The sequence below is a fragment of the Epinephelus lanceolatus genome, chromosome 13 (genome assembly GCF_041903045.1).
Source record: "Epinephelus lanceolatus isolate andai-2023 chromosome 13, ASM4190304v1, whole genome shotgun sequence".
Taxonomy (NCBI): domain Eukaryota; kingdom Metazoa; phylum Chordata; class Actinopteri; order Perciformes; family Serranidae; genus Epinephelus; species Epinephelus lanceolatus.
The window spans coordinates 43,838,865-43,863,587 of NC_135746.1; the positions used below are offsets into that span (position 1 = coordinate 43,838,865).

The 24,723-nt window shown below is 42.0% G+C and overlaps 1 protein-coding gene and 1 long non-coding RNA gene across 2 annotated transcripts; both read left to right on the forward strand.

Annotated features, from left to right (window-relative positions):
- Positions 1 to 204: 204 nt before the first annotated feature.
- LOC117253102 (uncharacterized) lies at positions 205 to 1,477 on the forward strand. The gene is made up of 4 exons (XR_013493182.1): positions 205 to 585; positions 662 to 719; positions 788 to 863; positions 940 to 1,477. It is a non-coding gene; the product is annotated as an uncharacterized LOC117253102 (long non-coding RNA).
- Positions 1,478 to 13,395: 11,918 nt separating this feature from the next.
- LOC144466492 (uncharacterized) lies at positions 13,396 to 16,781 on the forward strand. Its single transcript, XM_078173552.1, has 6 exons — positions 13,396 to 13,439; positions 13,813 to 13,917; positions 14,161 to 14,364; positions 15,143 to 15,146; positions 15,967 to 16,046; positions 16,086 to 16,781. Exons 1-6 carry the CDS (start codon positions 13,396 to 13,398, stop codon positions 16,474 to 16,476), a joined length of 828 nt encoding a protein of 275 aa, XP_078029678.1. The 3' UTR covers positions 16,477 to 16,781.
- The last annotated feature ends 7,942 nt before the right edge of the window (positions 16,782 to 24,723 follow it).

The following is a 24,723-nucleotide window of genomic DNA, read 5'->3' on the forward strand; positions in this document are numbered from 1 at the left end:
TTTGTTAAAAGAATGACAAAATGTTTTTGAACCTGCATAGAACAGTTTAAACTTTTCCTAATACACTGCGAACAGCTGGCAGGTAAGTGTCTTAAACTCTTAGACATACCAGCATTTCTGTCACACTTCACTTTCTGAACCTTTTGTTCAGTTTCAGTAGGAGCTGGTTTTCTAAGTTAACAGAGTCTATCCGGCTTCGTTTGGCTGTGAAGAGTAGACCAACACAGCTAAAAAGTCGTTCACATGCAGCAGAGGCAGGCAGAGCTGTGTTCAGCTTGAGAGAGAGCTTCTTAATGGCTGAGAAGGAGTGCAGCAGCTCCATGGTGTCTGTGGCACAAGCAAGATAACCATCAAGTTCAGCTGGACTTTGCAGCCTTCTGGAGACTGGTCTGGAGAAAAAATCATCTTCATCATGTGGCAGTATAGAGACCTGTGGGTTGCCATACCTAACTGGCAATGGCACAGCCAACCACCGGAGGCGCACCCACCTATAAAAGGGGCGATCCCCCCCCCTGCCAGTTCTCTCTCTCTCGCTGCTTCCGACGGGTGACGTCATTTCCGAGCCGGACGTTTTGCTTCGGACAGGTAACGCGGCTTGTCTGCTCACCTGCTGCTTTCGGCTCATGTGGCAGGGAGCTAATGATTTTGTGTTGTGTTGCAGAGTGGCTGACTTGGTGCTTCCCAGGCTAGTGTGTGTGTCACCTAAATGGCCTGCTGTGGTGAGTGTCTCCCTCTCTGCCTGTTACACAGCTGATAATGACTGCGGCTAACAATAGCCTGATTGTAGGTGGACGCCGGTAGCTGCGCGTTACCCTCTCCCTCTTCCTCTGGTGTGTGTGTCATACTGGTCGACATGCTAACTGGTATGTAGCTTCCTGCATTCCCAATTGTTGTATGCACATGCGAAATTTATAGACAATAAATTTATCGGGTCCTCAGATCCCTCTGCTAATGGTGCGTGAGCGACGCCTGCCAATGGTGCGTGAGTGACGTCAGCACCAGCTGACCGGGTTTGCGGCCAGGGTTTAAAGGGACACATCGCCACCAGCTACGGGGGACCGCTGCTGCTTTGTTTTTTTTTTTTGTTTTTTTTTTTTGCTTTCTGCTTTTCGCTGCTTCTTTTTCATTTTGTTGCTTTTTTTCTTTTTGTTGCTTTTTGCTGCTTCTTTTGCGGCTGCTTTTGGATCGCTGTTTCTCACAGCTGCTGCTTTTCACCGCGGCTGCTTAGCTTTTGTTGTTTGACTTCCTTTTTGCTTTAATCTGTTTTGTCTACTCGTTTTGGTTGATCTGCCTGCGTTGTACGCCTTGGTATTATGTTTTACCGACCATTTAATTAACTCAATTTTAACGAAGTTCGACTGGGGAGTGGGGTTAAACCCTTTTTGTGGTGGATTGGTTTTGTTTTCTTGGTTACTGAATTCAGTTCCCTCTGCCTGTTTGTCTGATTTCCCTAATTTCTTCGGCTTTAATATTTTGTTTGGGCAGAGGATTAATTTTTTTCAGTATTTGTCTTTTCTTTATTTGGCGGTTGGCAGTTTGTATTTTTGTTTAGTTTATGATTTATATTGCCTGCCAATGGCCTGTTTTGTTTAGGATATTTCTGTTTATTGAATTGTGTTGGTGTGACCCCACTAATTTCCCCTTTGTTTCCTTTTTAGTTGCTGAGGTCCGGTGGTGGTGTTGGTGACCTGGTGGCGGGGTTCCCCCCCCTTTTCGTGTGCTGTGCTCCCCTGGGTTCTGGGTCTCCTCACTGTGTGCGTGTGTGACTGTCACGAGTGTCTGGGTGCTTATATTTTTGGTTGGGGTTTCTCCACACCATCAATAGCCTCTTCACCCCGGTAAGCCTCAGCCCTAGTTTAGTCCCCCATTTATTTGCCCCTGTGTAACTGGTGTTTTATTGTTTTAAATTGTCTTTTTGTAATAAAGCATATGCCTTTTTTTAGAAACAAGGAATCGTGTCATATCTGCCTTGAGTAAAACGAACTTGCGTGTCTTAAGGTGCACTTGGTGTAAAAGTAATTCCTGGGGCGAAATTCCCCAGGTGGCGTTGTTGGCAACAATATAGTTGAAGTGTACAATTTAACCAGATTGACTGAAGACCCTCTTATACCCTCTTATACCATCCCCCCCCGTATCGCCACAATCAGATGACTCTCTTTGCTGATCCTCACTCTCATGCTCCGTCGTTTCAAGATGTTGTTTGATGTATTTCAAGGCTGTAATTACAATTTTGTTTAAATTTCAGTGAAGATTCCTGAACACACAAACTTAAATCAGCTAATTCACAAAAAGGATTCTTTAGTATTAAGGACAGACCATCAATAACTGACAACCTATTAGGTGAGATGTTATTAAGTATACTCATTTATACAAGTGTTCAAACATAACAATACACAAAAATGGGATCATATGAATCTTTGAAAAAATCTGGCCTTACCAGCCGCTATTACATCTGCTCTGTCAGTCCAGGAAGTCTTGAACTTGGGTAAGAGGACTGCAGCCACAGCCAACTCTGGATCCTCCATCATCGGTCCAAAACGCTTTTGAAGGCCATTTTGCAGGGCTCTGAGTGGCACGCATGTCTTGCTTGATGTCTCCAGCCTGCTAAGTTTGGACAGTAGTTGTTGAATTACTGGCAGCTTTTACCAGTGGCCTCATGGTGGTACAGTACTCCCTTAGGAATGCAACTTCTGCAGGACTCAATCTGTAAGATACAACAACAAAGCCCACCATGACTATAACAGGGATAGACTGCAAACATGGATGATAGGGATGTTATCTATATGTGATTAATTATTAAAGGGCCAGTGTGTAATATTTGGCATGGTTTATTGTCAAATCTGAATCTGAATATTCTACCCATTAATATGTTTATACATGTGTATAAACGCTATTAAATAAAATTCGTTTGGTTTTCGTAGCCTTATAATTATGCATAGATAGATAGATAGATAGATAGATAGATAGATAGATAGAGCCTTGCTTTAGAGAGGTTGTCATCTTGCACCGCCATGTATGTAAGGCAGCCCGAGCGGACAATCCAGCCAGCCAGAGAACGCGTTTCGTGTGTATAAATAAACCAATGAAGACAGCAGAAGGAAGGAGGAAGAAACAGCAGAGAGTGTTAGTAGTTCGTCGATGGAGAGTAGTGAAAAGTTTTTTTAGTTATAAAGTTTGCGAATGGACCACACTTACCAGGCAACAGGAGAGAATGAACCCGAACCGTCATCTGCGAGGAAAAGAAGACGCAACTTCACTCCTTGTGATGCACTCTCTGCAGCACTTTTCCTCCTGATGATATATCTCCCCAACGATATAGCACCGAATCCCATTCTGTGCAGCAAAATGGGAGCGGAGGATTCAGCCTCTCTTCTCGCCCGCTCAGCATCCAACACATAGATTTCCTCATCTGTATGCTCCGGCTCAAACAAGTATGGCTCTGGATCCGTGTCCGCTACAATAAACTTTTCAAAATCGCGTTCAAAGTCGTCCATTGCAGCAACTATAGTCCAGAGATATTGCTAGGCTAAATAAACAACTGAGCTCTGTTTACAGGCTACGCTGTCAGTCAATGTGCGGGCTGGAGATTGGTGGAGCAGAGAGGGGAGAGGGTACCCGCTAGGTACTGTAAGCGAGTATGTGTGTATGGAGTGTGTGTGTGTTACGCTAGAAGAGTCAGAGTTTGGGACGGAGTCTATTACCCCCTGGGGTGTTACCGGAGTTTTTGGAGTGCTCAAATGAACGGGCCTTTTTCCTGAACGCTACTCTGGTCTCCTGCTCGTGACAATATCGTAACATGGTTTAGATTTCTAAATAAATATTCACCTCATCGCTAGATAGACCTACTCCTGAAAAACTCGTGTCTGCGCAAGGCTTTTTGTCCCTACGAGGCCACCATCATTTACCCAACGGGAGGGGTGAGCAAGTGAGCCCTGCAATCTAGAATTTGACCACTGATGTCACTGTTTTCAACCCATTTTACACACTGGTCCTTTAATCTATTAATTGCCATTAAGAATTTAGCCGGTTAAAAATTCATGAACCAATAATGTATGTTTTGTGTACCATTTCTCCAGAGGGCAAAGGTTTGCTTTGGTCTGCCTTGTTAGTCCAAAAATGGCAGAAACGGTGCCACATTTGACATTGTTGTGTTTGGCAGCCCTATTTGCTGAATAAAGACAGGTGGGCTTGAGCAGCTGTTTCAAGTGAGAGCCTTATTGTTTTATTATTGTTTGTTCAAATTGTTTGTGCTCATGAATTAATGTTTCACATTACTAATGTGCTGCTAAAATTGTTTAAATAAAATTTAAACTGAGCATAATATGTTTTGTGTTCTTTTCAATTATTAAGAGAGGAAAATGCACAAAATTTGCAACCATATTGGTAGGTGTCCAATTTTACTCACATTTTCACCTTGAACTCCTCACAAATGCTCCTGATGGCATCTTCCCCCTTCTCATCAGTGATGCGTATTATCCTTTCAGTGGCAAGGTAGGTTGAATTCCACCGTGTTGCATTGGGATGAATGATCTGTAGCTCACACTTGTCCTCTACCACTTCATTTGCCAAATGAGACTGGCCAGTTTTGTTCCAAATGGCCTGGCATTTTGCAAAGGTTGCACGGGAGAGCCTCTTGTAGTCATGTCAATTCATGCTCTCTGCCAGGGCAGCATCAGTTGTTGCCACAAGGTTTAGCAGGTGACATGCACATCGCTGATGTTTCCAAAGCATCGCATTTGCATCATGGTATTCAATATGGTCAGTCAGGTCAAGAGCATCTGGGTCTGCTTCATCTTCATCTTCTTCTGCATCATTTTGTGCCCCAAACATGTGGAAGGCCTTGATGAAGTTGGATCCACTATCAGTTGTGGTTCTTACAACTTTGCCTCTAATCTTGTATTGACAATGAACATCATCAAAAGCACCAGCAAGCATGTCAAATGTGTGAGACCCTCTCAATCTTTTGCACTCTAGTGCTGCAGATCTTCTTTCCAGGGACTCTTCCTCTATCCAAAGGCATGTGACCCCAAGGTAACTTTTCTGATGAGCTGACCAACAATCAGTAGTGGTGGCAACAAATTTGACTTTATCCAATGCTGCAACCAAAGTCTTCTTCATGTGATCAGCAGCTCCACAGATTCTGGCACGGACAGTGGGTCTGGAGATGACTTTGACTTGAGGTTGTAATGTGGTAACCAATTCTTTGAAAGCTGGCTGTTCTACCACTGCAAATGGCTGTAGACCCTCACATATGAAATCGATGACAATCTTGTCAACAGTTGCTTGTGGAACACGTTTGTTTGCAGCTCTCAACATCACGTCTGGTAACTTGGCTTGTTTATTTGCTGAGAACTTGTTTGGTGTGGCTGTGGCTGTGGCTGTGTGGCTCGATAACGAGACATTGCTGCCACAGTGATGTCATGGTACTGCTCAATCTTCGATGGATGTTTCCTCTGTAGAGATAAATATTATCACACATCAGGTTCAAACATTACTTCATCACATCACTGTGATTAACACCAAAGGAAAACACATTTTTAAAAAATCATTCAACCAGAGTAACAATTTGAGCTAATCTTTGATTGTTTAGCATAGTATGAAAGAGTGGTAAATTTGGTTAAACTTTGCAGATATATTGCTGTATTTATTTACAAGCGTAAACCAATTTTAAAGGATCATTGTAAAAAAAATTATATATATATTCTAAATTCTGTAATCTGTACACTATCTGTAAAAAGAGTATCGACCAATGTATCAGTATCTAAATATTTTAACTCCCTTTTATCAGTATCAGCCTAAAAAATCCAGTATCAGTCAGGTCCTAAAAAACAAAGAGAGCAAAATATATGTATAACTAAATTAAGAAAAGGGATCAAATACACAAAAAATGCTGCCCATAGAGCTAACAAATAAAAACAATCCACATTATGTTCTGTTAAAAAAACAAACAAACATCGGGCAACATATAAGCCAATACTGATTAAGATCCATGTCACTGTGATAGACCAATATCAGGCCAATGATATTGATCAACTGATACATCAGTTGGGCTCTAATGCTATATGTCAACTGAGAGCTGGGAACCTGTGTGCCAGGTTTTTTAATCAAAAACAGCTCGCCTTATACAGTGAAATTACTGCAATGATATGACTATTATGAGGCAAGAGTGCAAACACATGGCACACACATGAATACACGGGGCTCACTGACTCCACAAGAGTCACAGCTTTCCAGTCAGCCCCAATTTAAACAACTGTAATACTGTTTAAGGACCCCAGTATGCAGGAATAATAAAATAGAATAGGCAAAATTACATGAATACCGCACGCAAAATAACCATGTGGGTTTTGTACAAAACTGCAAGGGATTAGAGTGAAGTGGATGTGTCTGTAAAGGGGTAACGCTTATCATACGAAAACATTTTCATTCAGGTATCTTGAAGTAAGAGAACAAGGGACCTCTTGCTCGTGCCCTGTTTTCCATGCTAAACCTTAGCCTAAATTTGGAGCACTATTTACCCCCCTTACTGACAAGCTAACATGACATGGTTAATTTTCATGGCTAATGTTTCATATAACATAGCGTCACTCTAGCACAAAATATAGGCCTGCTGAATGTAGGCCTGTGAGTATTAAAGGACTACAGATTTAATTTATTGTAATGACAGTGGTTGTCCAAATATTAAGCTAAAACATTTCTAAGAATTGTAGCTCAATTATGCATTGGGAACTGCCCATTGGTCCGACAGCACATTGGTCCGACATCCCATTGTTCCGACCATATTAAACCCATTGTTCCGAAGTCCGTTCCAAAATCATCATGATGCCCTGTGATTAAGGTCTGGTTAGGTTTAGGCACAAAAACCACTTGGTTAGGGTTAGGAAAAGATCATGGTGTGGGTTAAAATGAAAAAGAAAGTGGGGCGTCAGTGGCTTAGTGGTAGAGCAGGCGCCCCATGTACAAGGCTGTTGCCGCGGCGGCCCGGGTTCGACTTCAGCCTGTGGCCCTTTGCTGTCTCTCCCACTCTCTCTCCCCCCTTCACACTTCACTATCCTACCAATTAAAGGCAGAAAAATGCCCTAAAAAATATCTTTAACAAAAAGAAAAAAGAAAAAAAAAGAAAAAGAAAGTGACAAACACATAAGCTGTAAGCCTGCTTCGCCTCAAGCCTTTCCCAGCTGACCCAGAGCCGGTCGCGGCGCACCATCAAGGTAGAAATACGCCCGCCGGGAGCCGTTCAGCACCGCGGACCGTTGGACTAATGGGCTGTCGGACCAATGACATGGACCCTTATGCATGCACCCACATGCACACGTTAGCTAGCTCCGTCTTATTTTAATATCAGGCAAACCAATGGCAGTGACAATATCTTTGCAGACTTATCTTAGCCAAGGGGCACCGGTGGCTTAGTGGTAGGGCAGGCGCCCCATGTACAAGGCTGTTGCCACAGCGGCCCGGGTTCGAGTCCAGCCTTTGGCCCTTTGCTGCATGTCATCCCCTCTCTCTCTCCCTCTTTCACACTTAACTGTCCTGTCCATTAAAGGCAAAAAATGCCCAAAAAATATCTTTAAAAAAAAAAAAAAAAAAAAAAAGACTTATCTTAGCCAAACTAATAACCTTAACACACATGAAAAATAAGAAAGCAAAATCATACAAGTATTGGGGTAACACTTTACAATAAGGGTCCCTTAATTAACATTATTTAATGCATTATTAAGCATTAATTAACAGCTTAATAATATTTAAATAACCATTATAATGTATTACTTAACATTAATTAACATATTAGTAAATGCATTAAAGGGAAATTTCAGTTTATTTCAACCCGTCTCCTATCGTCCTAAATTTGGTTCAAGTGACTAGTGACATACAGATAATAGTTAGCATGTTAGCCGTTAGCCTAGATACAGCCGTAGCGTCAGACCTGTTAAAACGCAAGTGAATGGGCATCCCTTCAAGTGCAAAGTTAGTCCACTAAACAAGGTTTTTTCCACAAAGACCGCCTCATATCGTTAGGATAAATGTCAAAGAACATATAGAAAATGACATGTAAACGTGTTGTCTTACCTTACCGGTGTGCTGCCATGTTTGTTTACAATTTAGCTCTGCTTTCCAAAGCGCGGCCAAAATATCGCGAGAACAAGCAGCGATCTCATGCTTGAACAAGCAGCAACAGCTGGAAGGCAGAACCGGACAGTCGCCTGCACAGAGGAGGAGGAGGAGAGAGAGAGAGAGAGAGGCGCAACAGGTAACATTAGAGGACGAGAGAGGAGGAATGGCTGCCACAAGGCTGCGTAGCTCTGGAGATTGGTGGTGTACCTGTGAATGCTGTGCCCCAGTGCCCACAGAAGAGGAATGCCTCTGTTGCAACGAATGGGACAGGTTGCAGCCTTATTTTCAAGGTCTGGATGTGACCGAGGACGAGACACCTCCACCTGGACTAACGTTAGTATCCAGGATCCTTTATCTAGAGCTGGCGAGATATATTTTGGCCGCGCTTTGGAAAGCAGAGCTAGAGGGATAAACATGGCAGCACACCGGTAAGGTAAGACAACACATTTACATATCGTTTTCTATATGTTCTCTGACATTTATCCTAACAATATGAGGCGGTCTTTGTGGAAAAAAAGCTTGTTTAGTGGACTAACTTTGCACTTGAAGGGATGCCTGTTCACTTACGTTTTAACAGGTCTGACGCTACGGCTGTATCTAGGCTAACGGCTGTATCTAGGCTAACGGCTAACATGCTAAGTATTATCTGTATGTCACTAGTCACTTGAACCAAATTTAGGACGATAGGAGATGGGTTGAAATAAACCGAAATCTCCCTTTAATAAGAAGTTAATTAATTAATGCCTATGTCATCAGGTAGCCCTTACCTAACCTTAAGTAAGGTATTACTTAACATTAGTAACCTGACATAAACCTTAATAAATGTATAGGAGTGCCTTATAAGCATTACTTAACCATAGTTAACCATTACTGAATGCTTTTTGGACCCTTATTGTAAAGTGTAACACATGTATCCCTTAGGTAACACATTATAAATGCTTAACTGCCTCATAAGCATTACTTAACCATAGTTAACCATTACTGAATGCTTTTTGGACCCTTACTGTAAAGTGTAACACATGTATCCCTTAGGTAACACATTATAAATGCTTAACTGCCTCATAAGCATTACTTAACCATACTTAACCATTACTGAATGCTTTTTGGACCCTTATTGTAAAGTGTAATACATGTATCCCTTAGATAACACTGTGCTGTACTTAACCACTATTAGTTGAAATGTAGTTGAAGCAATCACATATAAAGAATTTTACACATTTTATTTAAAACAGAATAAAGATTATCACAGATAACATCTCAACTCGCACAGAGGAGAGCTTTGAAAAAACATGAACATCTCTTATTTAGTATCATGACAATATGGTGAGGGGGCGTGAACATAGCAGCACAGTGTGTGTATGTGTGCGTTTATGCTGCAGAGCCCAGGCTGCCCTCTGTTTACCCTGCCTGGAAATGTCCGCTCTCTGTCGATCAGTCTTCCCGCTCAGTCAGTCTACCCATCTGTCTATCTACCCAATCTGTCAATCTCCCTGTATGTCAGTCTACTTGTGTCAGTCTACCCCTGTCAGTTTCCACACTGTCTCCTCCCTTTCAGTCTCTCACTGACCCCCCCCCCCCCGTCAGTCTCCCCACTGTCTGTCTGCCCCCCCCCCCCCCCCCCGTCAGTCTATCTATCTGTCTTCCCACTGTCTGTTAGTCTAAACTTTCTTTGTTATGCGCACGAGCTTTCTATCATCCTTCATTTTATTTATTGTAGCAGAAATGACTTGGTTGGCCTTTGTAACCTCCTCGCATCTTTTAGCAAAGTCTGCCACTGCCCCCCCCCCCTCCACCTGATCATTCTGATTATTCTTCTGGAGCAGCTATTGCGAGCTCGGCAATCGCTGCAGTCTTCACAATAGTAAGTCTGTCTACTCCATACTTCTTGAAGGATTTGGTCATATTCTTCCCCATCTGGAAAATGGCAAGGACTTCTTTGTACTTCACCACATCACCTGGTCCTCCAACTAATATAAACACATAACAACAAGAAGGAATGTATCATTTGAATCATGAGATTGATGAGAAGAAAAAACACAATCATTGTATTATACTGTCAATGTTCAATGTTCCGCGGGACACACTGATCCCATATGACACCTCAACGCAGTGTAGAAAGGGGTTTTCTGGCACAACTTCACCAACTCACAAGGTACATGGATAGTGAGGAAACACCATGACACACAGGGAATTAGCAAAGACTAAATTAGGAGAAAAGGAGGGGGAAATGCTTAATAAAAATGGACGCATTTGGGGTGAATAATTTTTGGAAATTAACATTGATTTGGACCGTACTGGTCCTTCTAGTACACCTCTCTATCAGTGTGTGATGAGTGATTGATCTACTTGTAGGGACAACAGACAGAACACATACAGCTCAAGCCAGCCAAGAAATATGCTTCACATACCCCGCTGGCGAGAGCGATGTTTACTTTTCTGTCCGGCGATGAATCGGAACTCTCTGACGAATCAGAGCTGGACTCAGAGTCGTCCTCACTGTCGTCTTCACTGTCATGCTGCATCTCAGATGCCCCATCACTTCATCATCACTGTCTTCTCTTCTGGACTGTTGAGCCCCCTTGAGACTTGTCAAAGCTATGGATGCAAGGACTGATAGTTGATTACATCAGCTTGATTGCTTATTGTATACAAACACCTACAACAACAAACACAGCTATGACACAACTTTTGCACCCACAGCGTACACACCCATCATTCTTTAACCCCCCGAGCATCCCTTAAAATTAATAATATTAATATACACTCTTTACCCTCATGTCCAAATTTGCCTCATTGACTACCCTCTCATAAAAGTGCAATAAAAATGTAATAAATAAATATTTAAGTTTAAGTTTATTATAATTTTTTAATTTTTTTTTACAACCCCTGTTTTTTTTTTCAATGGGAAAATCACAAAATATGCAATATTTTTCAAATATTAGGTTCAAAGTGGAATATTTGGGATGAAGATATTACAACATTGACTATTTCAATAATTGATAACATTGATTTTGATGCATTATTGTTTTTGGAACAATGAGAGTTCATTTAAAAAACTTACACTCTTTACCCTCATGTCCAAATTTGCCCCATTGACTCCCATTATAACCACATATTTTTGATATACTGTAATTCTTCTGATATACTGTAATTCTTTTGTAATTATTCTGTAATTTTTTTTAATTTTTATAAATCTAAGCCTCTACCTTCAAAATACAGGGAAAACAGGTTTTATGTCTGGTGACCCCCCCAAAACTAGCAGGGGCAGCAGAGATTCATCACATCAAGTTTCAGTGAAGGTTTGGATCTGTTACCTTGCAAAATGCATAGCAATAATAAAGCTGAACACCATAAAATGGTCTTGGTATTTGTGTGTGAAAATTGATGTTTTTTCTTGATCAAAAGAAAGCCTCTGCTCACCTATTAGATGAGTGGAATAGCATGTTTATGCAGGTGCATAAACACAGACACAGTCTGTGTGTGTGTGTGTGTGTGTGTGTGTGTGTGTGTGTGGGGACTCTGTTGATTTTTTTTTTCTCTCAGCCATATTCACACTCACTCTTTTATATCAGTTCTAATATACCAAGACCATTTTATTCAAATATCCTGAAAGTAGCCTAGAATCTTCACTCACCATCAGAGAGCTGAGTCCTGCAAATATCACGTTCTGATGTGACATCTGAAAGTTTTTCCTCCAGGAACTCAGCACGTGCTTTCCATTTGTCCCTTTCCTTTCTCAGGGTGTCCATGGCAGCTTTGGCAGTTGGGGCCTCTGTAGTCTTATCACCTATTTAGAACAGAACATAGCAATTCCAAAATTATCTAAATTTGACTGGTTAAATTATGGTGTGTATCCCAGCTTCCTTCCCTAATGTTAACGTTAGCAGTAACATTTTATTTGAAGGGCGATGAGACTGACATGACACTATCATAGACATGACAGAGCACATGAAGGAATCTTGATGAATGTTGTCATTAATATTATAAATACATCATTCCATGTTATTAGTGAAATTTAAGTTTACAGATACTGTATTATTACTTTCAGATTTGTGTGTAGTGTGATTCTCTTTTTTTTGTGACGAGTATCTTTTTCTAAAATGAGGGGCTGAAATTTAAGTTTACTGATATGAAAGTAATAATTTCAAATTTGTTCTATCTTTTGCTGTATTATTTTTGTAAGGTAAAGGGATAGGTGTTAGAGGGTGACACGGGAGTGGATTTTCACTCCTGTCCCATCCCACTCCCACAAAAATAATCCTGTCCCATCCCAATCCCAATCCCATGATGACTAGTGAAATTGATTCCCACCAAGAGATTCCCAAAAAAATGTCAGCCTCTACTAGGTGTAGGCCTATAAGTATTAGCTTCTACACACCCTTTCGGTTACATGACTGAGAAGTCAGTCTTTGAAATGTTCCAATATAAACTTCTTCTTCTCTATTATTGAAGTGTCACTCAGTCAAATATGACACCATCTTTTTGCAAAGTTGACATTTTGTCAGAATGATGTATTTGCTATGACAACTTGAATTGTGAACTTTGCAAAAAAAGTGTCATAAATTTAACATTAAGAGTTAACTGTTAAACGTATTAATCTTACCATGTTTTCCAGAAGAATTTCCTTTTTCTGCTTTTTTCTTCTCTGTGTTTAGCCTGGTCCTGTGAGGAGGTGAGATGTCAAGCTCATCCATCTTGAGACACATGTCGTGCTTCTTTACCCTGGATGCTGCGTCTGAGCAGTCAGTGCACGCGAATTAAAAGTTATGCTGCGTTCAAGCCAACTTGGAACTCAGGCTTTTCCGACCTCCTACTTTAAAAAGTGCACCGACCAAATGTTGGTGCTCCCACTCGGGAAATTCAGAGACTTCTTCGAGAATCTGTTGTCTGACATCACACAACAATGTCTGGAACGCTTTGAAAACAGAAATGGGAGTTTTCAATGCGGAAATCCAGAGTTCCGAGTTTACATGAACGCAGCATTAGCGCGCACCGGAACTCAGGAGTTATCGCGGGGAACAGTCGAACTGCTTGCCTTATAGGAGTAGAGTTTTCTGGCAGGACGGACAGTACTTTTAACAGGATAGCCCAACATTATATCCATCCACCTAGCTGCACGGTTCATTTTAGGAGCACAGCATGCGTGGGTTAAAGTTAGCAACCAAGTTGAGAGAGCTGACAGAAGGCAAAAAAAACACAAAGAAACACCTCAAACTAATTGAATGGCTCCAAAAGAAAAAAATACTGAGAGGGAAGGTCAAGTGCAACCGGTGTCACCATAAAATGAAACTGAAGAAAAAGATAGCCTCCGTGGACCGATTTGAATGGTAGGTAACTTTAGCTAACATTGTGGGATAACTTTTTTGGTCAGCATTATTATTCAGTATTATATCAGTATTAGTATTATTATTATTATTACATATTGCATTTGAGTAGAACATGCAAACAAGCAGAACGTGGAAACTGCTGTTAACATAAAGTATTTGGGTAGTAAAACTGGCATTTTTAATGTATCCAAGCCTCCTGTATCATAGCTACATGTGTGAAGTTTTTAACACATCAGAGCGATTGGAAATCGGTCTAAAATTAAGCAAATAATTGTTTTCTTGATATTGCTTAGTGCCTCTTACCCATACCTGTACATGCACTTTGTTAGCTATGCTAATTTATATCTCTGTCAATAATTATTGTATTTTCCAGGAGGTGTCAGCGACGCAACTGCAAGCGCAAGAAGTCTATTCAACACAAGTCGATTTTCACAAGATCGAGGGTGGCTCTGTTTAACTGGATGAAATTTGTGTACAGGTTTGACTAATAATACATTTATTTTGTTTGGTGTTTGGATGTGTGTAGCCCACTAAGCTTGTGTTGTCACAATACTGAGATTTCTAACTTTGGCAATATTTGTCTATATTTCTAATGTTGTTGACAACACTACACTAAGTAAATCAGTGGCAGATTACCTTTAAGTAAGACTAAATAAATTTATGGCTTTTACTTTACATTAGTCATTGGGTTTTGACTGAAATTACTTCATGCTATTTCAAGGTTTTCTCAAGGACTGAGGTTGCGCCAGCTTGATTTCATGATGGACAACATTGCTGGGTCCTCCAGAACCCTCTCAAGAATGGCAAAGCAACTGAGGGAGGTCTGCGTGACAGCGATGGAGAGGCTGCGTCAGAGAGAAGGACAGAGAATGGGGGGAAGGAGGCATTCCGTGGTGATAGATGAGAGTCACTTCAGACATAAAAGGTAAAATAGGTAAAAAAGGCAGGTAAAGTAAGATTTTTCTTTTTCCTGCTCCTTTCTGAACATGGATAAAGATGCAATTGTTTGATATTTCCTTTGGTACAATTTGAATGTTTCCATGGGCAGAACAAATAAATGAAATTAAATGAAAATCTGTGTTAGACTGTCATCCTCAACCAATGGCTGGTTAGCTCTGCTTTGCATCCGCATGACCAGAAATGTCAGCAATGTTAGAAACGAAAGGCCCACCCTAAAACACTGTTGGTTGGTTTTGCAACACTGTATTTTTAAAACTCACAAAACGTTTCCACCCAGGCACCCACTTATTTTTACAAAATTGAGGCGGAACTTCCCCAGACAATCAATTTGAAATATTAGAGTCTGGAAACGAGACTTATTATAACCACGTCACTAATGTGGAAAATAAATGTGTAGTATATTCAATAATAATTAAAGATTCAATATGTAAAATTTGATCAGAATTTTGGGGTAAAACATTACAAAATCATTTACAATTATCAGAAATATGTTTAGAAAGAAGAGTTTAGATGTTATGTCAAAGACATTTACCAATTGAAGATGCAAGAGGCACCAAATACAAGCGCAACAGTAAAAGTTGGGCGCAGTGCATGTATGCGGTCTCCAGCGGGGAGCAGGGTGAGGATTTTTATTTTAAAAGTTGGACCAGCACTCCTGCTCTATCCCACTCCAATTTCGCTCCGGGGCCATCCATGCCAGACCCACAAGCACTTTGTTTTCTAGCTGGATCTGTATGTTATAGAAAAGTATGTAATTGATTCAATTATTGTTCAAATTGTGGGAGGGAAGAGACCCGAAACAGAACTTCTACTGGACTCTGACGATGCCAGGTTTGGGTTTAAGTGTACAACGCTGCTTTTTTTGGACAGGTCTGTGAGCAAGGAGCAAGGAAATTCTCACCTGCTTCACTTCCCTCACATGCTCTGGTCCACCGTCCACATGTGGAGATCTATACTGTATTTTTTAGCCTGGTATTTGGCTGTACTTTGTGTGTATAAAAAGAGTTCAAAACTGCAAGATCTAACCTCCGTCTGAGTGCCGATCAGCTGAGCCAAAGCACAATGGATGTGGCGCTGCACAGCTGTAGCAGCATGTGTGTATGTGTATAATAACATCGGCAAGAAAAAACCCCATCATTGATCGTCCTCTCAATTGCAGAAAAACGATCTGATTGCCGATCGACAGAAGCCTATTTAAAACAGCAGGCCATCATTTATAATGTTCATGCTTATAGTGATGAAAAACAGAATGGGACAGAATCATTCCTATTGAAACTCTCTTAATTCTCTTAAATTTGGCTATAGTAATCATCCATTTATAGTGATCATATTGACTCGGACAGATGTGACTATTGGATTCCATGGTAGTCTTGCATTCTACTTTGTCTAGTCAGATTTGTCAACTTGATGTCGAAGTGGCTGTCAGTGTAATATACAGTTGTTAAAACTACATATTGCACCTTTAATGAAAATGAAGTTCCCCCTATTCCCGCTAACATTATTAATTTATCGGACACAATGTTAATAACCTCTTGTTTCTTGTTCTGTCATTTTTCCCAAAACACAGTATGGAAGGGGCAGGATGGCTGGGGGTTGGAAGCGGAGGAAGTGGGTGTTCGGGATGCTGGGGGTGCAAAGTACTCGGAGGTGGCCAGGACGAAGACAGCCAGGGCAGCCCCCTCAAAGACGGTCAGGGAAGCCGGTGCTTCGCTTGGTGGAGAAGAGGGGGAGGAGGGAACTGGTGCCACTCATAGCTCATCATGTCAAAAGGGGCTCATGTGTCATCAGTGATGAGTGGCGAGCCTATCGAAATGCTCTGCCGCAGCTGGGATACAGGCATTTCACAGTAAATCACAGTGTTGCTTATGTCAATGCTGAGACAGGGGCCCACACCCAGCACATCGAAAGGGCATGGAGGTCATATAAAGAGATAGTATGGAGATTAAGGGGAAACCGCACTGAGCAGCTGCTCATAGACCACCTTTATGTCATTGAGTGGCACACGTGGCTTGGAGGAAAGCATCAACATGGGCCGCTAGGCAGGCTACTCCATGACATGAGACTGAAATACAGGTAGACTAACAGGCAGTGGGGAGACTGACAAGACAGACAGACAGTGGGGAGACTGACAGACAGACAGACAGTGGGGAGACTGACGGTGGGGTCAGTAAGAGACTGAAAGGTGGGAGACAGTGTGGAAACTGACAGGGGTAGACTGACACAAGTAGACTGACATACAGGAAGATTGACAGATTAGGTAGATAGACAGACGGCTAGACTGACTGAGCGGGAAGACTGATCGACAAGGAGCGGACATTTCCAGGCAGGGTAAACAGGGCTCTGCAGCATAAACGCACACATACACACACTGTGCTGCTATGTTCATGCCCCCTCACCATATTGTCATGATACTAAATAAGAGATGTTCATGTTTGTTCAAAGCTCTCCTCTGTGCGAGTTGAGATGTTATCTGTGATAATCTGTTTTATTCTGTTTTAAATAAAATGTGTAAAATTCTTTATATGTGATTGCTACATGTGTTACACTTTACAATAAGGGTCCAAAAAGCATTCAGTAATGGTTAACTATGGTTAAGTAATGTTTATGAGGCAGTTAAGCATTTATAGTGTGTTACCTAAGGGATACATGTGTTACACTTTACAGTAAGGGTCCAAAAAGCATTCAGTAATGGTTAACTATGGTTAAGTAATGCTTATGAGGCAGTTAAGCATTTATAATGTGTTACCTAAGGGATACATGTGTTACACTTTACAATAAGGGTCCAAAAAGCATTCAGTAATGGTTAACTATGGTTAAGTAATGCTTATAAGGCACTCCTAGACATTTATTAAGGTTTATGTCAGGTTACTAATGTTAAGTAATACCCTACTTAAGGTTAGGTCAGGGCTACCTGATGACATACACAGCACAGCATTAGTAAATGATTACTTAAGACTCTAAATAATTGTTTATTAATGCCCATCCATCTAACATGTACACCATTAGTGAATGATTAGTAGATGTATTAGGTAGCTGTTACTTAATGCTTATTCACTCCAAATAAACACCTTTAGTAAATGATTACTAGAGACATTATTAACTTTTTACTAATATATTAAGTAATGTATTAATTAATACTAAGTAATGCATACATAAGTATAACTAATTACATTATGTAACTTTTACTAATGTGTAATAATGTATTAATTAACTCTGAGCAGTAGGCATTAATTAACTGCTTATTAATGCATTTACTAATATGTTAATTAATGTTTAATACATTATAATGGTTATTTAAATATTATTAAACTGTTAATTAATGCATAATAATGCATTAATTAACGTTAATTAAGGGACCCTTATTGTAAAGTGTTACCAAGTATGGTAGTAAAACCTCTTACCGCAATGTGTTTTTTGAGATTAGATGCTGAAGTCTTGATATCACCGTAGAGGTCAAACAAAGTTTGCACTGCATCTGGACGCTGTCTCCTTTTCTCCCTCTGTACATGAACAATTCCTCCAGGTACGGCCATGGCACTCGTCCTCCGTCTTTTCTTCATCATTTTCACTGTTGACAGCGTTGTCCTCTGTCTCCATTTTGGCTTCTTTGTCTCCAAATCTTAGTCTCTACTCCGCTGTGTAGGTATATTACTGCCAGACACCTGTGCCTACTGCAGCAGAGTTGTCCTTTCCTTAAGTCATAGATTAATTGGCGTGGACGTGATAGGACAGCCTTATTGGCTACTAAGATACAGATGAAAGGTTTGAATATTAATTTAAATTGTGGGCGTCCTAAGTAGCGACTTATGATTTTAAAAGTAGCGAAGTAGATTACATGGTGTAAATTGTACTCAGGTATGAGTAAAATTACACACTTGAAAAAAATACTCATAAAAGTACAAGCACCCAAAAAAATTCCTTAAAAAACTACTACTTAATTACAGTAACGTGAGTATTTGTAATTCGTTACTCCCACCCCTCGTAGAAACCGGAAGAACTTTCCACTTCTCACGATAGAACATCGCAAGACCTCCTCCCCTGCCAGAGTCATGCGGTTGACAGTTATAAATAAATCCGGGGGGAGTGGATACATTAAGTGGAGTAAAATCATTAGGCAGTTGCCACGTTTCTGTTAAACAGAGAAAATCAAGCTTACGGTCCGGGATATTGTAAGATGCTGTATGAGCTGACCCTTGCTCGTGAGTGAGTGGATGTGTAACAGTCTGAAACTGGCACTGGCGTTATCATGCTTGTGAGATGAGGAGGCAGGGGCACTCAGTTTTATGTAGGAGAGGTTATTTTTATTTACAGCTTTGAAAGTGGACTGAGGGCGGAAGGGTCTGACAGTTACAATGATTGCAATGGGGAAAGCAGCAGCAGAGGGGTGTAGTGAAAGCAGTGGCCTCTAGGGGGAGTAGATGGAGACAGTAGTACACTGAGAAGGCACAGGAGAAGATGGAGGGACCTCTGCGTGTGAGTGGGTGAGGTGAGTAAACAGCCAGTCATGTGGGTGTGATTGGACAGCGTGCTGCAGGTTGGCTTTTAACATGGAGCTGCCGAGTCTGTTTGGATGGATACCGTCGGGTTTTAACAAGGATTGGCGATTCCAGAACAAGTTGAAATTATCTATGAAGCCTACACTGAGTGCCCTGCAGACAGACTTGAGCCAGGTATGGAGCTGGAGGGCTCTGCTGAACTTTTCTATCCCACAGCCGTGAGGAGAGAGTGGTCCACTGATGAAGATGGATTTGCTGGTGCTGGTTAGGAACTGTAGGAGTTGTCTGAACTGTGATTTGGCCCCCTCAGAGTGTCGAAGAGACGAATCATTAATTCCAGTGTGAACAATAATCCTGTGGATGGAGGATGGCAATGTGTTTAGCAGATCTGGGAGTTTTTGCAGGATGACTGGGACTGTGGCTCCAGGTAAACAATGCATTACGACATTAAAAAAGCGGATGTGTCGTGTTATTGAGTCCCCAATAATTAAAGGGGGGGAGGGGATGCTGACTGTGGGGTCTCATGGCTGGATGAGTTGGGAGAAGCGGCCAGTGGAGGAGACTTCACCAGAGGCGATGAAGTGGCTGGAGAGGGACAGGCAGAGAGGGGGGCGGGAGTGCGCTGCGGTGCCGGTGTAAGAAGTGGCATGGAGCGGACAGTCTTGCGGAGAGAGGATCGCTCATGTATGGCGATAGAGGGCCTCGGAGGTGACGTTAAGCCGTGACACCCCTGGGACGGAGATGGAGGAGGAGGGGGAGGACGCTCGGGCCCCTCATCAACAGGAGGAAAACCGAGGGGTGCAAACTTATTCTCCAGCTGGATGTTGTGATGAGGCGCATGGGAGGAGCGCCTCCCTCTCCTGCCAAGAGCAGGGACCAGGCACCAGGGCTCAGGGTCTGATGGAGTGGAACTGGTCAGGGCCCTGAGCTTGGCCCCCTGTCATATCCAGGAGTTGTCAGAAACGGTGTCTGGAGGGGGGCCAGCAGCGGCGGCAGCTGGCACCGGAGGAGGAGCAGCTTCAGCGGTCTCAGGAGCAGCAACAGGATCGGAGGGAGCTGCATCAGAGCCAGAAGCACAGAGGGAGGCAGATTGTGCAGGGCCGAAGGTGATGATATCCATTAACATCTCTTGATGTCCGCTTCACGGATCTGGTACAGGGTGGATATTCGTCCCTCCAGTTCTGTGATCCTCTCGGCGAAGCGGGAGCAGCTGACATAGCCGGAAGGTGCACAGTTTTATGGTAGCTTAGAGATTAAGCATAGGAGCCAGCAGAGAGGGCACGGGCACTTACATGCAGGGGCTCCGCTCGGACCCCACAGCGTTGGAGTGGTATTAGCTGTGGTGATCCACAGAAAGAGTGACAGAGCAGTAGCGGGACTTACCGGCTGTGGAAATCAGGCTTCAGTGTAAAGGCAGCAACTCGACACCCGGTATAATCCTCAGCAGATGAGCTTCGAATAGTAGATAAAACAAGCCGGTGGTGACAGCAGGGAGGCCTGCAGTGGTTCTCACAGTACAGAGAGCGCAGCATAGTCAGCTGACAGAAATTTTCCCACGCTGTCAACGCAGGTCCGGTCGTGTTAATGACCGGACATTAACACGACCAGACAGTGTTTTTTTCCGGTAAACATACACGTAACATCGGCCCGCCCCCTATCCAATCAGAAACCTTCCCTGCCCCAAACCTTGCGCAGACCCGAATAATCTGGCTATGAGTAATGCAAATGGCCCAACTCGAGGGATGGCACTAAGCATGCATTTGTAAATATCACTGCACGCAATTGGATAACACTACGACCAATCAGAACAATACACGGGGTGAAGTATCCAGAGCTTAGCTACCAGCGGAGCTAACTGGCAGATTAGACTCTTGCCATATCCGGTCAGCAAAACAGCAAAAACGTCCTTGTTGCAAAGAAAAGATTCGAGCGCCATCTTCTGTTCCTCCTTTAGAGAAAAAGCCAAGTCTAACTCAGCCAAAGCCGTTTCAAACAACTGGTGTTCATCCGTAACCATCTTGCAATGTTTACTGACTGATTCCGGACTTCATCGTCGCAGCGCTGTTCATCTGTTTAGCTCGTTTCTGGCCCGCCTATATCAGACACACCGATGTGATTGGTGCAGCTCGGCTCCGAGGGCATGGGTAATGAGCATCATTACTGAGTGCCAGAGTGACTCGCTGAGCAAATTCAAATTGTGCTCTCGCGAGAACTCTGGATTTCCAGGATAGTGTAAACCCTCATTCGGAATGAATATTTCCCATGTAAACTACCTGGAAAAACTTTAATTCCGAATGATTTCATTCGGATTTATTTCATTCTGAATGAGAAGCCATCATGTAACCATACCCAGTTTGGTAGGGCAGAGTTTTACATAGTTCCTGCAGTGTTTTGAGACAATGTCCTATATCACATACACAGAATTGGCTTCATGTATTAGGTTGTGATAGAGTAAGATTACACCATGCTATGTATGTCACTGAATAAAAAATAGCCAAGGATATATAGTATATAATTATTGACTGGGGTGTTTATGCCCCTTTTTATATCTTTCAGATTGATAATGCTGCTTCATTGGATGCTCTGCAAGAATGTATCATAAGACACAGCACAATGTGTGCTGACGTGCTGACGTATTGTGGTAAGCGTGTTGTGTCATTTCTGGTGTTTTCTGTGACAGCGTCTCTGTGCTGCTCTAGTGAATTCTACTAGCCTGCTTTCTGCTTTTCTCACTTCAAGTCTTAACCCACACTAGTTCTGTTTAAGCACTTATAGCTCTCCTCCTTTTTACGACTTTCTTGCTAATCTCTTAGCTGCTGTCTGCACGTTATTAGCCTTGTTAGCTACATTAGCTTAGCGATGGCTTCTCCTAGAGTGCCAAAGTCATGCCCCTTCCGGTGAAGCTCATGGGACTTTAGATCGGAAAAAAATATGAATGGCAGTGAATGAGGAGAGAAATATTATCTTTTGGTCCCATTTGAGTTGTGACATGAAATCCAAATATGTCGTTAATGAATTTAAAACATAAATTTTAAGGTCAGGAAAGTCATACTTTGTGGTAAAACTGTTGAGATATAAGCTTTTGAAAAAAACGTAATTAGTAAAACTACACAGCTTGGCCTCCCCGCTGAAATTCCACTGTTTTATGATAAATCAATTTATGATTGAAGATGTCTGTGTGTTTTGTGTCAGGTTGCAGTCACTCCAAGCTGCAGGAAGTGAGCAAAAGCTATGATGTCACATACGCGACCTCCTGCTGTGTACTCTTGAGTCTTTCTAATTAAAAAGCTTATATCTCAACAGTAGGGTGACCATATTCTGATTTCCAAAAAAGAGGACACTCGGCCCGGCCACGACATAGCCTACTTAAATGATACTCGCAGTTTACTCAAAGATGCCTTATAATTTTAATATATTTAAAATTTATATGTATGGATACAAAGTTTTATTACAAAATAATATCTCTCAAAGACAGAAATTCAGATAGGCCCCTATAGGGACACATACACACACTAGAGTGTGGCGATCCGAGCCCGACGGTACCCGATGGGTCGGGCCGGGTTTGGTCAAAAATGTAGCTATAAATTGTATTCGGGCTCGGGTCAGATTCGGTCAGCTTTCAGTGAAAATGTAGTGTAAAAATAAATAAAATCCTATTGTCTGTCCTGTTTATTGCTTGGGCACTGTTATTTATGTGACAACACCTGAACATAACACACACAGACACACAGTGGCTGTTTGTTTCTACCTCTCTCCTCGCTGGAAGTCTCGGACCTCCAGCCGCCCGCCACCGCCTTGATTAAATGCTGAAAATAAAATAAAAGAGGGAGACAGGTTTTTCCTATTTTATCTTATTTTGTTTTATTTCTCCCTTTCCTCTTGCTGGAAGCGTTGGACCTCCCGCCTCCCACTCCCGCCTCCCGCTCCCGTCTCAAACATGGAGGTCTTCCTCTCCACTGAGCACCCACGGCGCATGCCCGGCCTGTTAAATAGCCTGTAACCACTGTGTGACACAAACTCAGTGCTTTGGTCATTAAATAATGTCGGGCTCGGTTCGGGTTCGGACAGAAATATGCGGCCCGTGCCTCACTCTAACACACACAAACACACAGAAAACCGGACATTATCATCAGTTTATAAAAACCCCTCTGGACGCCCCGGACAGGACGTGAAAAGTGGACATGTCCGGGCAAAAGAGGACATTTGGTCAGCCTACTCAACAGTTTTACCACAAAGTATGACTTTCTCGACCTTAAAATTTATGTTTTAAATTCATTAACAACATATTTAGACTTCATGTCGCAACTCAAACGGGAACAAAAGATAATATTGCTCTCCCCATTCACTGCCATTCATATTTTTTCCGATTTAAGGTCCCATGAGCTGTACCAGAAGGGGCGTGACTTCAGCACTCTATTCAAAACCCTGACAACCCAGAGTTGAGATCAGGACTCAGAGTCACAGTCCTATACGCTTCACTGAGCTTCTAGTGCAGTTACCCACCCATAGTTTTATACAAACAGTGTCTGTCCCCCAACCAATTATCCAAATCCAAAATTAAACAAAGAGGAGTTGTGCATAACAACCTCATAAAAATTAAAACCTCTTCTGTGACAGAAAGACAAAACAGGAGAATTAAATGCGGACTGTTAAATATCAGGTCTCTATCATCGAAAGCAGTGTTAGTAAACGAATTAATATCAGATAATCATATTGATTTACTCAGTCTTACTGAAACTTGGCTGTGTCAAGATGAATAAGTTAGTCTAAATGAATCCACTCCTCCCAGTCATAATAATACCCACATTCCTCAAGGCAGCGGCCAAGGAGGGGGAGTTGCAGCCATTTTTAACTCTCTGTCTGTTAATCAGTCCTAAACCTAAACTAGATTATAATTCATTTGAAAGCCTTGTTCTTAGTCTTTTACATCCGACCTGGAAAACCTCGCAGCCACTTTTATTTGTTATAGTGTTGCGTGCTTCTGGCCTGTATTCTGAATTTGTATCTGAATTCTCAGAGTTTCCAGTATCCAGTTTAGTTCTTAAATCGGATAAAGTTATTATTGCAGGCGATTTTAACATTCACGCTGACATTGATAATGACTCCCTGGCTACCGCGTTTATCTCATTATTAGACTCCATTGGCTTCAGTCAGGGTGTACATAAACCCACTCACTGTTTTAACCATACCCTCGATCTAGTTCTGACGTATGGAATTGAAATTGATAGCCTAACAGTCTTTCCACAGAATCCCTCGCTATCGGATCATTATCTGATTACTTTTGATTTCTTTTTACTCAATTTATATGCCACTCAGCAACAGTTACTATACTAGATGTTTATCAGATAGTGCTGTCGCAAATTTAAGGAAATGATTCCTCCGTCGTTAAATTTAATACCATGTCCTTCAGTAACAGAGGTTTCCCATACTGACTTTAACCAATCTCGAATTGATCATCTTGTCGACAGTGCCGTAGGCTCGCTGCGAACAACACTCGACTCTGTAGCACCTCTTTAAAAGAAGTTAACAAAGCAAAGAAAGTTCGCTCCTTGGTATAACTCTCAAACCCGTAAATTAAAATAAATATCGTGAAAATTTGAACGGAATTGGTGATTAACCAAACTGGAAGAATCTTGTCTAATCTGGACAGTCTCAAAACGTAGAGGGGCCTCCGCAATGCCAGAGCAAACTATTACTCATCTTTAATAGAAGAAAATAAGAACAACCCCAGGTTTCTTTACAGCATTGTAGCCAGACTGACTGAGAGTCACAGCTCTATTGAGCCTTGTATTCCTTTAGCCCTTAGCAGTAATGATTTTATGAGCTTT

What these genes read in the sequence shown, in the direction of transcription:
- LOC144466492 (XM_078173552.1), top strand. Translation starts at nt 13,396, where the DNA reads ATGAAACTGAAGAAAAAGATAGCCTCCGTGGACCGATTTGAATG. An exon ending in TCCGTGGACCGATTTGAATG is followed by an intron (nt 13,440 to 13,812) that starts GTAGGTAACTTT and finishes TGTATTTTCCAG; the next exon opens with GAGGTGTCAGCGACGCAACT. An exon ending in TGGATGAAATTTGTGTACAG is followed by an intron (nt 13,918 to 14,160) that starts GTTTGACTAATA and finishes TGCTATTTCAAG; the next exon opens with GTTTTCTCAAGGACTGAGGT.